This window comes from Nicotiana tomentosiformis, chromosome 12 (genome assembly GCF_000390325.3).
Source record: "Nicotiana tomentosiformis chromosome 12, ASM39032v3, whole genome shotgun sequence".
NCBI classification, from domain to species: domain Eukaryota; kingdom Viridiplantae; phylum Streptophyta; class Magnoliopsida; order Solanales; family Solanaceae; genus Nicotiana; species Nicotiana tomentosiformis.
Window position 1 is genome coordinate 59,263,450 of NC_090823.1, and position 15,274 is coordinate 59,278,723.

The 15,274-nt window shown below is 38.9% G+C and overlaps 2 protein-coding genes across 2 annotated transcripts; both read left to right on the top strand.

Moving 5' to 3' along the window:
* Positions 1–2,349: 2,349 nt before the first annotated feature.
* LOC104096078 (uncharacterized) lies at positions 2,350–6,452 on the top strand. Its single transcript, XM_070190596.1, has 5 exons — positions 2,350–2,394; positions 2,521–2,628; positions 5,107–5,237; positions 5,849–6,020; positions 6,090–6,452. Exons 1-5 carry the CDS (start codon positions 2,350–2,352, stop codon positions 6,450–6,452), a joined length of 819 nt encoding a protein of 272 aa, XP_070046697.1.
* Positions 6,453–6,799: 347 nt separating this feature from the next.
* On the top strand, positions 6,800–7,294 carry LOC138902706 (uncharacterized). The gene has a single exon (XM_070190597.1). The coding sequence runs from the start codon at positions 6,800–6,802 to the stop codon at positions 7,292–7,294; it is 495 nt and encodes a 164-aa protein (XP_070046698.1).
* Positions 7,295–15,274: the final 7,980 nt, after the last annotated feature.

Genomic DNA, 15,274 nt, shown 5'->3' on the forward strand with positions numbered 1-15,274 from the left:
CTAGCCGATCGGACGTGATCAGACTTCGTGCTAAAATCATGGTGGTATATCGGTACTAATGATCTCCCAACGAAAAATATATATTATTTTCGTATTTTAAAAATTAGTATGTTTTAACTGGGCATTTGGATATTGTTGATTGTTACATGTTGTTTCTCTGGTTATCCCTTTCTTATATTGGCATTCTATTTTGAAAGAGGACATTTAGCTTTACATTCTAGTACTATTCCATATGTACTAACGTCCCTTTTGCCGGGAGCGCTGCATCTTCAATGGATGCATGTGGTTCATCAGCGGGCAACTTTGGTCCTCGTTAGCAGTTACTCCCTATTCAGCAGGTTTTGGTGAGCCCTACTCTATTCCGGGATTGATGTCATTTGATGTTGTACTGTCTATTTTAAGGTATAGCCGGGGCCTTATTGCCGGCATTTTCATATTACTCTTCTGTTGTACTTAGAGGCTCCGTAGACAGGTTGTGGGTGGTGTTTGATGAGGGGAATTGAACTAGAAATGTTGGTATTTGGCAAACATGTTTTTCATTATATCTATAAAATTGTAATATTTTATAAATTATAAATGGAACTGCTAATGAAAATGAAATGGGAGTTGCTAATAAAATCTTTTCAGTATTTTATTAATGGAGTATATCTCCTCTTTATTCATGGATGAGTTTGGGTAGAAGAAAATCTAACAGGCTTGCTCGGACGGGTCCACTCGGTTGAGCGCTGGTCGCGCTCCCCGAGTTCGGGGTTTGACATATTCCTAATTCCAAAATTACCATAGGAACCTATTGGAACCATCAAAACACCATTCCGAGATTGTTTACACAAACGTCAAACCTTCATCAACTCTCATAACTTAAGCTTCCAACGATTGAACGAAGTGCTCCAATTAACTCCAAAACTTTCCCGAAACCAAACCAACAGTCCCCGCAAGTTATAAAATAATAAATAAGTATTGCATCCAAGCGCACACGCAAATATATGCGATCGTCAAGTAATAAAGTGACTACAAGTAGGATTTCAAACCCACGAGAACTTGTTATTAACTATTAGCTAAATTAGAATATCCCAATTATCTAAAAAAGAATTAAATTTAGAAGTGTTTGACTCTAAAGTAACTAAAATAAAGGAAAAACAAATAGTGAATTTTGAACAAAGAAAAAGTAGATTTTTATGTTATCAATGCGATGAAAATGATCTAGGGTCATGAGCTATCTAACAATCCTATTATATTCTTTAATTGAATTGACTAATTAATTTATTTGTTTTATTGGTTGACATGGTTAATATTGCTCGTAAGAATCTATCGAGTTCTTACTTCCATAGTCAAGCCAACCTAACACCTATATTTCTATAGATTTAGAATCAACAAGAATGCATTCATAATTTCAGTATAATAACCAAGCAAGGCAATTAGCATATGTCTATTATAATCGCGAATCCATTCCCCGATGAACGGGTTCAAAAACTTGCTCTACTCAATCTTATATGCTATCTAGAATTCCCACTTTCGAGTTCAACTCTAGATTCGTAGATATTATTCAATTGATGATCAAGCAATCAAATAATTAAGCGAAAGATTGAATAAATAAACTAATACGATAAATCAAGAAATCAAAATCAATAATCGAATAACAATATTCATGGAAGAACCACAACCCTAGAACGTGAAGTTTAGCTCCACATAGACATGGTAGCCAAACAACAAATCATCCAAAGAAACATAAAAATTACTATGGTTTGTGGAAGAAAAGATGAAACCGGCCTCCACTTGTTGTGGCCAAACGCACACGCAATCATACGCGGTCGTCAAGTAATAAAGTAACTAAAAGTCAGATACCTTTTGCGCTTACTTGGCATTTGTTGTGTTTTGCACTGCATAACAGCGTGTGAAACGTTTCAGAATACCTTTTTATATCTTTTTCTGTTTTCTCTTTCTTTCCTTTTGTTTTCTTTCTCTTTCTTTCTTTTTCTTTTCTTTTTTCTCTTTCTTGTTTTCTTCTTCCTCATCTCTTCTTCATTAGCCATATTTACTTTTCCCACCACATCTCATCTTCAACACAACGACAATTTTTATCTCTGCTTTATCTCCCTCCCTTTCACACTCTCACTTTTCCTCGGATCTTCTCTCTCAAGATTTGAAATACCTTTAAATTCTAAATCTGTTAAAGCACCATCTCATTATTTTTATTATTTTGTATATCTGATTTGGTTATTATCTATACTTTGTTAATTATTTTTGGGCTTTTAGCGCAGTTCAAAAATCCAAAGTTCCATTTTAGTCACATCGATGGTCCGAAAATAGCGATTCCCAGCTGGCTTTCCGCCAAAACTATCACCGAGAAAGATGGGGGATGCTAGTCCAATCTATTTTGCTTTGGGTAAAGTTTGGGTTATATTTTTCTCAATTGAAATTAATATTTTTTTAGGTGGCCGGTAGATAAATTTTTCCATATAAAAGAGAACTTTATTGGAGAAGTTGTTGGCATTAAATTGTTTTTAATGGAGGTCTGAGTAGTGGGGTAAAAAAACTGGGAACGAGAAGATTTCTATTGTCAATGGTATAAATGGTTTGGTCGTTAATGGTGGCAAGTTCTATAAAGAAGAAGAAGAAGAAAATAAAAAAGTAATAGAAAAGAGAAGAGAAAATAAAGAAAGGAAAATAAAAATAAAATAATGATCAAAATAGTATTAAACGGAGAAAATTACGTGGAAAAATTTGATTGGAGCTTGCATTACACTTTTCTTTTAAGAGTGGTGCTAGTTATAAAAAGGTGGTATATATTACACTTCTAACAAGAACAAGCGGGTCTTAGGATCCCCAGAAAGCATAAGGGTGCAACTGATAAAATGAGACAATCTCAGGGGGGTAATTATGTATTATCCCTTTAGAGTGTTTGAGTCTAAACTAACTAAAATAAAGGAAAAATAAATAATGAATTTTGAACGTAGAAAAAGCAGAGTTTTATGTTATCAATGCGATGAAAACGATCTAGGGTCATGTGCTATCTAACAATCCTATTGTATTCTTTAATTGAATTGACTAATTAATTTATCTGGTTTATTTGTTGACATGGTTAATATTACTTGTAACTATCTATCGAGGTCTTACTTGCTTAATCAAGCTAACCTAACACCTATATATATATAGATTTAGAATCAACAAGAATGCATTCATAATTCCAGTATAATAACCAAGCAAGGCAATTAGCATATGTCTATCCTAATCGCAAATCCATTCCCCGATGCCCGGGTTCAAAAAATTGCTCTACTCAATCCTATATGCAATCAAGAATTTCCACTTTTGAGTTCAACTCTAGTTTCGTATGTAGTATTCAATTGATGAACAAGCAATCAAATAATTAAGCGCAGGATTGAATAAATAAACTAACACTATAAATCAAGAAATCAAAATCAATATTCGAATAACAATATTCATGAAAGAACCACAACCCTAGAACATGAAGTTTAGCTCCACATAGACATGGTAGCCAAATAACAAATCATCCAAAGAAACATAAAAATTACTAAGGTTGGTGGAACAAAAGATGCAATCCGGCCTCCACGACAGCTTGTGTTCTCTCTTGGTCGAATTCCCCTCTCATAAACGTCCAACCCCCATTTTAGACATGTTTATGGAGTATTTATAGGATAGGGTAGAAGTCTCCAAGTTCAAAACTAAGTAGAAAATAATTTATTCGCGGACTGGGGGACCAGTCCTTAAGCCAGGCGAGGCCTGGTCTATAGCGCGCCATAGACCAGGCTGGGCGAGGTCTGGGGCAGGGCTGAGCGTGCCTCTAGCCAAGCGGGGCGATGTCTGGGGCAAGGTACCCTTGCCTTGCTCCGATTTTATCCTTTTCTTGCTCTTTTCTTCTGTCTTCAACATCTTTTCATGCAACATTTATTTCTTTATGCACTCCAATGATACTACACATAAAAATAAGTCAACTAAGTTCAAACATCGCACATTAAATCATTAAAACACCAAAATATAAGGTGAGTAATGCACTAAAAATATACATTTATAGCCAGACATCAATAATCATACATGAAGCATCAAATAGGGGAACGAGGCTCAAATTCACAAAATGACCGATCGTACCATTACATCCATGCAAGAGTAGCTTTCCCTTAAGCCCTTACTCTTGAACTACAACCGGCCTGATTCCCACTTTACACAGGATATATAGAACCGAGCATTGCTATGTGTCATGACTCAAAACCTCAAATCGGTCGTGATGGCACCTAACTCACTTGCTGGGCAAGCCAACATAACAACAACAGAAAATAATGACAGAAATAGTACAAGTCTAATGCTAATAACATAAATAACTGTGTCGAATACAATAATCCCCCAGAACTAATAATACAGTGTCATGAGCTCTAAACCGAAGTACAATTTTGGAATACATATAACAATATTGTTTGAATGAAAATAACAGTACTAAAAGGAAGAAAAGGGACGCCAAGATTGCAGTCGAGATGCAGCTCTACCTCGTCTCTCCAAAGTGCTCACAACAAGACCTCACAACTAGCCACCACTCGGTCTAACACCTGGATCTGCACTATTAAGTGCAGAGTGTAGTATGAGCACAACCGACCCCATGTACTCAGCAAGTATCATACTAACCTCAGCAAGGTAATAAAATCAAGAATTATTAATAATACTCACTATTTACCTGTATAATTCATAAATCTAACAAGTACAGAACAATAATATGATCAAGTCAGGCACCACAGATAGGTACTCTATTTCAATTAATTTGAAAAAATATACTCTTCTCTCTCTCTTGAAATTCTTTGCTCTCTCTTACTTTCTCTTTTTGGCGAAGTCGTAAACCCTAACAACAATTTCCGGTGGAACTCCAATGCAGGTACGGATCTCTCTCCCCCTCTCCCCCTCTCCCATATCACCTCTCTCATTTCTTCTTCTTACTCTCTCCTATTCCTCGTAGTTCCCTTCTCTTTGCTACACTGCCTCTTCTTTCTTTTCTTGTATGCACAGCGGGTTCTCCATGCTATGGGTCTCCCTCTTTTTCTCATTCCCAACTCTGTTTTGTCCCCCCTCTCTTTTTGCTTGTGTGTTTGTTGTGTTTGTGAACAGGTTCTTCGATCATATTTTCAGCGTAGACTACAAGCGTCGGCACTTGGGATTCAGGCCAGGCAGTTTTTCGGTGAGCAATTATCCAGCCGGGTGGTCGCCGCTGTAGTTGGAGCCAGTCAGATTTCAAGCGGGTACCTTGGCTCAAGGCGACCTTCAACCAGGGTATAGTTGATTTGGCAGTCTATCTACAATCCAGGTTCCGTCGTTCTTGTTTTAGTATAATTTGTTCCCTTATATTATATATGTACTTTTATCGAAAGTTGGTACCTCTTGTTCTTTCAATCAGTAATTCTATTTTCCTTGTTGTTAACAAATTAGTTTGCAATAGTTTAAGCCTAATTCTTGATTGCCTATGTATACTCTTAATTAGTGCATCTGCCTGTCTACTTTTCTTGATAGTAACTATTTTGGGATTTCTAGTATGTAATTTTGATTCTTATTTTCTATTCGGCTGGCCTTCTTTTATATATCTATTTTTATCGCTAGTTTAATTTTTGCTTGTTTGTTTTTCTAATCTGTACGTATAATTAGTGTATAGAGCTCAAGTGTTAGACCTGCCTCTTTTAGTTTAATACTTTGCCTGTTTAAGCGACAGTTCTAGCATAATTTCCTTAGATTATAGTGGTTGGGGCGAGTGATGGTAAAATAAGGTTATGTTCTCGGGTGGGTTGGGGGTGGGGTGGGGGTGGGGGGAAAAGGTTGCAAGGGAATATCTAGACTGAGAGTTGGGTCCTAAACATAGGTACTTTGATGAAGAAGTCGATAGAGTTAGCAAAGATACCAAATGGGTGGGTTCTAAGGCTCGAGATGCTGATGGGTTTAAATTGTGGTACTCAGGGCACGAGAGGGGAAAGAATGGGGTAGGTATCTTGGTTGACAGGGAACTTAGAGAGCTAGTGGTAGAAGTTAGAAGGGTGAATGATAGGCCGATGGCTATTAAGCTGGTTGTGAGAGGGTCTACTTTAAACGTAATTAGTGCTTAGGCACCTCAAGTGGGTTTGGACGAGGAGATTAAGAGGCATTTCTGGGAATCCCTTGACGGGTTGGTCCGTGGAATTCCGCACACCGAGCAGTTATTCATAGGGGGAGATTTCAATAGTCACATTGGGGCAACCTCTGGGGGTTATGACGGTGTGCATGGAGGCTTTGGCTTTGGAGTTAGGAACGAAGGTGGTACTTCGCTGTTGGACTGTGCTACAACTTTTGATCTGGTGATTGTTAACTCGTGTTTTTTGAAGAGGGAAGAGCAGTTGGTCACCTTCCAAAATTCATTGGCCAAGGCTCAAATTGATTATCTACTCCTCCGGAAGTGTGACAGAATCTCACGACTCAGCATAGGTTATTAGTGATGGACTTAGAGTCATGAGGAAGAGGAAAAAGCGGGATGTGTATGGTAAGCATAGGATCAAGTGAGGTGCCTTGACTAATGACAAAGTGTAGGAGTTGGGGGGAGGGGGAGTTGCTGGCTTTGGGAGCTTAGAGGAGCATTAGGTACGCGAGCCATATGTGGACCACGACACCGAAGTGTATTAGAGTAGTTGCGAGAGAGGTGTTAGGGGTCACATAGGGTTTCTCTGGCGGCCACAAAGGTGACTGGCGGTAGAGTGAGGAGGTACAAGAGAAAGTGAAAGCTAAGAAAGCGGCGTACTTGAAGCTTATAGAGAGCATAGACGAGGAGGCGAAGAGGATTAACATGGAGGGGTATTGGAGGGCTAAGAAGGAGGCAAAGTTAGATGTTACTACGGCTAAGACTACGACATTTGGGCATTTGTATGAAGAGCTTGGGGCCAAAGGCGGGTACAAGAAGTTATACATAATAGCCAAGGTGAGAGAGAGGAAGACCCATGATCTGGATCACGTTAAGTGCATCAAAGATGAGGAAGGTAGAGTTTTGATGGAAGAGTCTCAGATTAGACGAAAATGGCAGACATACTTCCATAAATTCCTAAATGAAGAAGGTGATAGGAACATTGTGGAGCACTCCAAGATTCATCGGGATTTCAGGTATTGTAGGCGCATAAGAGTAGAGGAGGTCGAGGGGGCTATGCGTAAGAAACACAGGGGTAGAGCAACCGGGCCAGACTTAACCCCTGTGGAATTTTGGAAGAATATGGGTAGGGAAGGTTTGGAATGGCTCACTAGGCTGTTCAACATCATTTTTAGGACGAATAAGATGCCCGAAGAATAAAGGTGGTGTACGATGATTCCACTGTATAAGAACAAGGGTGATATCCAAAGTTGCAATAATTATAGGGGGATTAAGGTGCTTAGCCATATGATGAAAGTTTGGGAGAGGGTAGTTGAAGTGAGGGTGAGGAGAAGTGTGTCCATTAATAAGAACCAGTTTGGTTTCATGGCGGGGTGTTTGACTCTGGAAGCCATTCACCATGTGAGGAGATTGGTGGAGCGGTATAGGGAGATGAAGAAGGACTTGCATATGGTGTTCATTGACCTAAAATAAGCTTATGACAAAGGCCCAAGAGAGGTGCTTTGGAGATGCTTGGAGGCTAAAGGGGTCCCAATAGCCTATATTAGGGTGATTAAGGACATGCAGATTGAGCCAAGACTCAAGTTAGGACAGCGGGAGAAGACCTGGAACACTTTCTATTTGTGATGGGGTTGCACCAGGGATCAACTCTTAGCTCATTTCTATTTTCCTTGGCGATGGACGCATTGACGCGACACATTCAAGGAGGGGTGACATAGTGTATGTTAATTACTAATGACATAGTTCTAATTGACGAGACGCGGGGTGGTGTTAATGAGAGGCTAGAGGTCTGGACGTAGACCCTAAAGTCTAAGGGTTTCAAATTGAGCAGGACCAAGACGGAATACTTGGAGTGCAAGTTCAACAACGTTACCCAGGAAGTGAATATGGAGGTTAGGCTCGATACAAAGTTATCCCCAAGAGGGGTAGTTTCAAGTACCTTGGATCTATAATACATGATAATAGGGAGATTGATGAGGATGTCACACACCATATCAGAGTAGGATGGATGAAGTGGAGGCTCACTTTCGGTGTCTTGTGTGATAAGAATGTGCCACTGTGACTTAAAGGCAAGTTCTACAAGGTTGTAGTTAGACCAACTATGTTGTATGGAGCAAAGTGTTAGCCTGTCAAGAACCCTCATGTCTAGAAGATAAAAGTAGCTGAGATGAGGATGTTAAGGTGGATGTGTGGGAATACCAGGTTGGATAAGATTATGAATGAAGTTATTTAGGATAAGGTGGGAGTGGTTCCTGTGGAGGATAAGATGCGAGAGGCGAGGTTGAGATGGTTTGGGCACGTTAAGAGGACAAGTATAGAATCCTTAGTCAGAAGGTGCGAGAGGTTGGCCTCAGCGAGTATCAGGAGCGGTAGAGGTAGGCCTAAGAAGTCTTGGGGAGAGGTTATTAGGTAGGACATGGCGCATCTGGAGCTGACTGAGGATATGGCCCTAGATAAGAGGGTGTGTAGGTCGAAGATTAGGGTGGAAAGCTAGTAGGTAGTCGAGTGTTTCTCTGTCTTACTCAATTCGCTAGCATTAGTGTTAGTATGATATTCTTTTATTCATAAATTGCTATTACTACATAAAGTTTAACTGCTTTCTTGGCTTCGGTCTATATTTATCTTGTTGTTATTTTTACGTATTTCCATTACATTTTTTTCATCCGTTCTCCAGCCGAGGGTCTATCAGAAACAGCTTCTCTGCCCTTCCAGGGTAGGGGTAAGGTTGCGTGCATCTTACCTTCCTCAGACCCCACTTGCAGGAAATTACTAGGCTTGTTGTTATTGACGTCCGGAACAACAGATAAGGCCACCTTGGTGTACACAATAACTTAACATACTCTGCTCAGTCAACAATCCAGCATATAAAGAAGATATGCAAATAGAACTGATAAAAAACCAAGGAAATTACAAGTAAAGAAGAAATGCAAAAATTGAATCAACCACTGGCCAGTTTTCCCCATAAATACAATAACCAAACCAAACCACTGATCAACTTTCCTCATACCGCATGTACACCATCAAGATAAAAACACGAGAGGGTCACCTTAGGGGGATGAATCCTTCTCCATACGCTGCATGGCGTAGTCACGTGCCATAATTATCAACTGCACGACACAGTCACGTGCATATAATCACAACCGCATAGCGTAGTCACGTGCCAATAATCACAACCCGCACGGCATAGTCACGTGCCAATAATCATAACTGCATGATGTAGTCACGTGCTAATAATCACAACCCGCATGGCATAGTCACGTGCCAATGATCACAACCCACACGGCGTAGCTACGTGCCAATAATCATAATCGCAAGGCGTAGTTACATGCTACCAGTCCAATCCATATCACACAGAAGCTGATAAACACATTTACATGAATAATGGATATCGAATTTCATACCCACAAACTGGTATAAGTGTCATGCTAAAGTGTATGCATGTGCGTATTATTCTACCATAGCTCAAATTAGGAAATTACATCACGAAAATAGCACTTATCAAGCTCTATCAGGAGATTAACCTCTATAATCTCAAACATGGTTCAAATAGCTCACAAAGGGGTTCTGCTACACCCCATACTTCTGTGATATCGTATATTGTGTAAATGACTTGCTAGGCATGATTTAAATAAGTATAAAGTTTGGGAAAATCGGATTTAAGTTGCGGAAAAATCGACCATTTGCCTTGTAACAAAGTTTTTGAACAATTAATTTCCTATGCTATATGTGGTATTTTGGGGACATATTATATATCAAATTGAATTTCTTGGAATGTAGTTTCCAATGCTCTTGACCGTTCAGCCATACGATGTCCAGATAAAGAGACATGAGCATCAGAAGAAGGGCTGGTGAAGCACAAATGTTGTTGACTTTTTAGCCTTGCTATAAATAGAAGACACGGTCTTCTTTTTCCTCATTTCCAGCAAATTCACACACAAGTAGAGCTTCCATAGCTTTCCAAGAAGTTCCTTTGGGTTTTGAAGCACTCCATTATCCGCAAATCAAAATCAAGAAGCGAACACATCAACGCGATCCTTACGACATAGGTAAGACTTTGCCGTCCTCCTTTCTCCTGATAACTTGAGTTTTGGAAGGTTTGGAAGAAAGAACACAAGATGTATATAGGGTTTTCGTTTCATTTTTGTCATGATTTGGTTTAGCTATGTTCTAATCTTTCTTCTTGATCTTTTAAGAGTTTTTGAAGAGAAATATCAGCATGTATTGTATCCGTGTATAGTATTCAATTACATATGTGAAGTATGAAAGAAATTATTTTAGGTTGGAACTTCAAAACACAACAAATACAAAAAGGGTGAATCGCCCATTTCGCTTATGACATCTGGACTTTCATTTGTTCGGTTCCTTTGATGTTTATTTGTATACCTAACACCCATATGATCCTAATACATTCATTAAAGATTATATAAGCATAATTATCATGTGTTGATGCTTAGATTATTCCTAAATCATATTTAGACTTTCATGTCACAAGTTAGCCACTATGAGCCGACATTACATTCATAACAGGGAACAATTTCATAGAATGATTACATAGCTATTCAAACAAATAAGGGTACTTCCTCTTCATTTCTTCCTCGGCCTCCCATGTGGCCTCTTCAACCTGCTGGTTTCCCCATAACACTTTCACAGAGGCAATTTCTTTATTTCTCAACTTTCGGACTTGCCGATCAATAATAGAAATTGGAATCTCTTCATAAGTCAATTCCTTATTAACCTCAATAGTCTCTACCGGAACAATGAGTGTCAGGTCTTCAACAACTTTCTTCAACATAGACACATGAAATACCGGGTGCACTAATGACATCTCAGGTGGTAGCTCAAGTTTGTACGCCCCCTCACCAATCCTCTAAATGATTTTGTACGGTCCGACATACCTCGAACATAATTTCCCTTTCTTACCAAATCGCATTACACCTTTCATGGGGGAAACCTTCAAGAATACCCAATCATTTTCTTTAAACACTAAATCCCTGCGACGAACATCTGAATAGGACTTCTGATGACTCTGAGCAGTCTTCAACTGCTCCTTAATGATTTTAACTTTTTCCATAGCCTGATGCACGAGGACTGGCCCTATCAACTCTGCTTCCCCAATGAACCACCCAATGGGAGATCTACATCTCCTTCCATATAAAGCCTCGAACGATGCCATCTGAATGCTAGCATGATAACTATTGTTGTAGGCAAATTCTACGAGTGACAAATGATCATCCCAACTTCCTTTGAAGTCTAGAACATAAGCTTGCAACATATCCTCGAGCGTCTGAATGGTCCGCTTTGCCTGTCCGTTAGTCTGCGGGTGAAAGGCTGTACTGAGATTCACCTGAGTACCCAAGCCTTGCTGAAATTTCTTCCAAAACTTAGCAGTGAATTGTGCTCCCCAATCAGAAATGATGGAAACTGGAGTGCCATGAAACCTGACTATTTCTTTGATATATAACTAAGCGTACTGTTCCGCTGTATCGATAGCCTTAACCGGTAAAAAGTGGGCTGATTTCATGAGTCGATCCACAATCACCCAAATCGAGTCAAACTTACAAGGGGTGCGAGGTAGTCCTATCACAAAGTCCATATTAATCATTTCCCACTTTCACATTGGAATTTCTGTGTTCTGTGCCAACCCACCGGGCCTTTGGTGTTCGGCCTTCACTTGCTGACAATTTGGACATCTCGCCACAACATCCGCTACATTTCTCTTCATATAATTCCACCAATAGACTTCCTTAAGATCATGATACATTTTCGTAGAACCCGGGTTCACGAAATACCTAGAAGTGTGAGCTTCGATCATAATTCTTTCCCGGAGACCATCCACGTTTGGAACACATAGTCGCCCTTGGTACCTTAATGTACCATTAACTATTCCAAGGGAAAAGGCCATGATCTTATCTTTATGAATCCCTTCTTTTAGTTGTGCCAACAATAGATCGTTGTATTATTTCTCCTTGACTTCCACAACAAGTGAAGATTCAGCCCTATTTTGTACAATCACTCCTCCTTCAATAGAGTCCACAAAACGAATTCCCAAACTAGCCAATCGATGAACTTCCTTGGCCAATGGCTTTTGATATGCCTCCAAGTGTGCTAAACTACCCATAGACTTCTGGCTAAGAGCATCCGCCACAACATTAGCCTTCTCTGGATGATATAAAATATCAATGTCGTAATCCTTGAGTAATTTAAGCCATCTTCTCTGCCTCAGATTCAATTTCTTCTGTTTGAAAATATATTGAAGGCTCTTATGGTTCGTGAATATATCCACATGGACCCCATATAAATTATGACGCCAAACTTTCAATGCAAATACCATTGCTGCAAGTTCTATGTCATGTGTTGGATAGTTCTTTTCATGATTCTTGAGTTGCCTCGAAACATAAGCTATAACCTTGCCATATTGCATTAATATACATCCAAGCCCGATTCTTGAAGCATCACAATATACCACAAATCCATCTATACCCTCTGGTAGGGTCAAACCGATATCGTAGTCAATCTTGCTTTCAACTCCTGGAAGCTCATTTCACAAGCATCTGACCATTGGAACTTAATTGCATTCTGCATCAATTTAGTCAACGGAGAGGCAAGACAGTTTTCAAATTAATTTCCATATCCTATGTTAGGAGATTTTTAGTACCAATAATGTCACCTTTCACAATACTAATATTCACATCACCAATACCACCGTACTTGTAGCACAGAGTTCGATCGGCTAGGTCATCTCATCAGAGACATCAACCACAATCATAATTTCCAACACAATCACCACCATGTGTGCGGCATGGTGTCCGATCACGACCCGATCGGCAAGGCCGTCTTATTTGAGACATCATCCCTTTATACCAATCATTTGGTTTCATACATCTTTCATATCTTTTCATTTCATTGGCACTAGTGGCCACAATTATATAATCATTCTTGTCACGTAGGCCGTATTTATTATTTCATGCTCACCTTTCTCACTTTCAAACATCACCATCATCGAAAATAACAAATCATTACAATCAAGGTTTTTAGCACACATGTGAGCAATTAAGAGTCTTAGACACAGAGACTTTTCACCAATTTTGGCATAATAGCCTTCGTTCGAATTTGACTTGGAGTCGAAACACTATTATTGCATCGCCCATACTTTGAACATATTCTCAAATGATAACATAACATGATAAAAGTATTTTAGGATACCTATTGAATGTATATTGTTCAATACAATCTTATTCGGAATAGCCACTTTCATAATGAACAATTCGGGACTTACATAAATTACACGAATACCGTGGGATTTAATTCTAGGAGAGGAGTTTAGCCAACATACCTCAAATTCATCCCTTGATGATACTATAACGATCCACTACACTAAGCAACTTCAATCTGCTATAACAACATCTAATGGGACCAATAATAGTAACAAATTCCATAATTTAGGCCATTTAGGCATTTTATCAAATACCTAGTAGGCATGAATCTCTACACGGTATTCCATAGTCAACAGGAAAGTCAAGGTTCACAAATGCGAACATAGCTTCGCAAATGCGAAGATCACGCTTCAGTTCTGGGCTCTTCTGTAATTTCATATCCTTTGGCCCCAAACCATTTAAGAGTGTTTGGAAAGATATCTTTGGCATCTTTGGCATATCTTTGGCCAGTCTCTGCACATCTTTGACATATTTTGACTAGAGAACACAAGTTTTTGAGTTAGGGTTCTTGTACACACACTTGGGTCTTGATGATTTGAAGCTTGTGGTTGAGAATTTCATACCCATTTATGTTAATTTCTTCATTTTCTTGCTTTGTATTGGATATCTAAGTGTGTATTATTTTTTCCAACACTTGAATCTTGTTTATGGGAATATTCATATTTAAAGTATGGATTAAATATCTTGTTGTGCTTATGTATTGAACGATTTTTATCTATTATGAAGTGAGTTATTATTTCTTTAATTATTATTGTTCTTTAATGTTTCCAAAGGGATTAGCTAACCCTAGGACTCGCCCATTCACTTCGAATTAATTTTGGGAAAGATAATTTGGGGTTGGGAAAGATTAATTAACAAGAACTTGAGGCGTTAACCCTCACTTTATAGATTCTACCTAGAGATAGGATTGAACTACTTGTAGCCATATTCCGGTGTGCTTAATCTCTTAATTATTTTAGGGATAATTCAATTAGGAAGTCTTGTTAGTCTTTGGAAGAAGCTAATATAGAATTATTATCCGAGGCTAATTAACATAAACTTGCTCAGATTTGTAAAGTCGCGAAATACATTGGATCGTTACTTGAATGTAATTCCCAATGCTTCCATGCTTGTCCCCATTAATCATTTAACTTGCTTTCTAAGTTATTTTATATTTTCATAATTAGTTATAAATATTTTCTCAAAACATTTCTAAGTATTTGGCTTAGCATAATAAGCGATAATTCTCTTACACGCCTAATCATCTACATATTGTTCTCCATGGGATTCGACCATGACTTATAGTTGGGTAAATTATATTGCATTCGACCATGTCCATTTAATTTTTAGTAGTGGATTTGGACGTCATCAGGAGTCCAGGAATGAGCTTCCATCTAGAGCTTCCTAGACTCCGTCTATTCAGGGAGAGGTTAGGGCTGCTCCGGCTACCTCACCTCCGGCTCCTCAGCACGACACCGTGAGGGAAACCGTCAGTTGTTGACTAGCATTGCAGCTACTTAGTCCAGACGGCATCATATAGATCCTCAGGATGACGATACGGGTTCTACGATTTGTGATTTCTTCATATTAGAACCTCTAGCTTTCACGGGATCTAGTACAAAAGATACATGACCCCGAAATGAAGTGGGGCTCACCAAGTCTGCTGGAACCACCTGCATCCATCGAAGATGCAGCGTCCCCGGAAAAAGAGATGTTAGTACATATGGAATAGTACTAGTATGAATGACAAAACACCCTCTCAATATAATGATAAATAATACAAGAAAGTACAATCATAATGTCACGACCCATAATCCATTAAAGGTCGTGATGGCGCCGGACACCGCGGTCAGGCAAGTCAAAAATAAATACTTAATTTGGTTCTCATTTTTAATATTTCTAAAATCATATTTCCTTCAATTAAATAGTAAAAGATGAAGTTTAAAAAATAAATAATAATATCTTTAAAAATTCCAATACAGTGCAA

Excerpts from the sequence above, each read along its gene's own strand:
- LOC104096078 (XM_070190596.1), top strand. The coding sequence starts at position 2,350 with ATGGGGGATGCTAGTCCAATCTATTTTGCTTTGGGTAAAGTTTGG. Across the intron at positions 5,238-5,848 it reads GCCAGTCAGATTTCAAGCGG|GTACTTTGATGAAGAAGTCG; the intron begins GTACCTTGGCTC and ends TCCTAAACATAG. Across the intron at positions 6,021-6,089 it reads TAGTGGTAGAAGTTAGAAGG|GCACCTCAAGTGGGTTTGGA; the intron begins GTGAATGATAGG and ends ATTAGTGCTTAG.
- LOC138902706 (XM_070190597.1), top strand. The coding sequence starts at position 6,800 with ATGGAGGGGTATTGGAGGGCTAAGAAGGAGGCAAAGTTAGATGTTACT.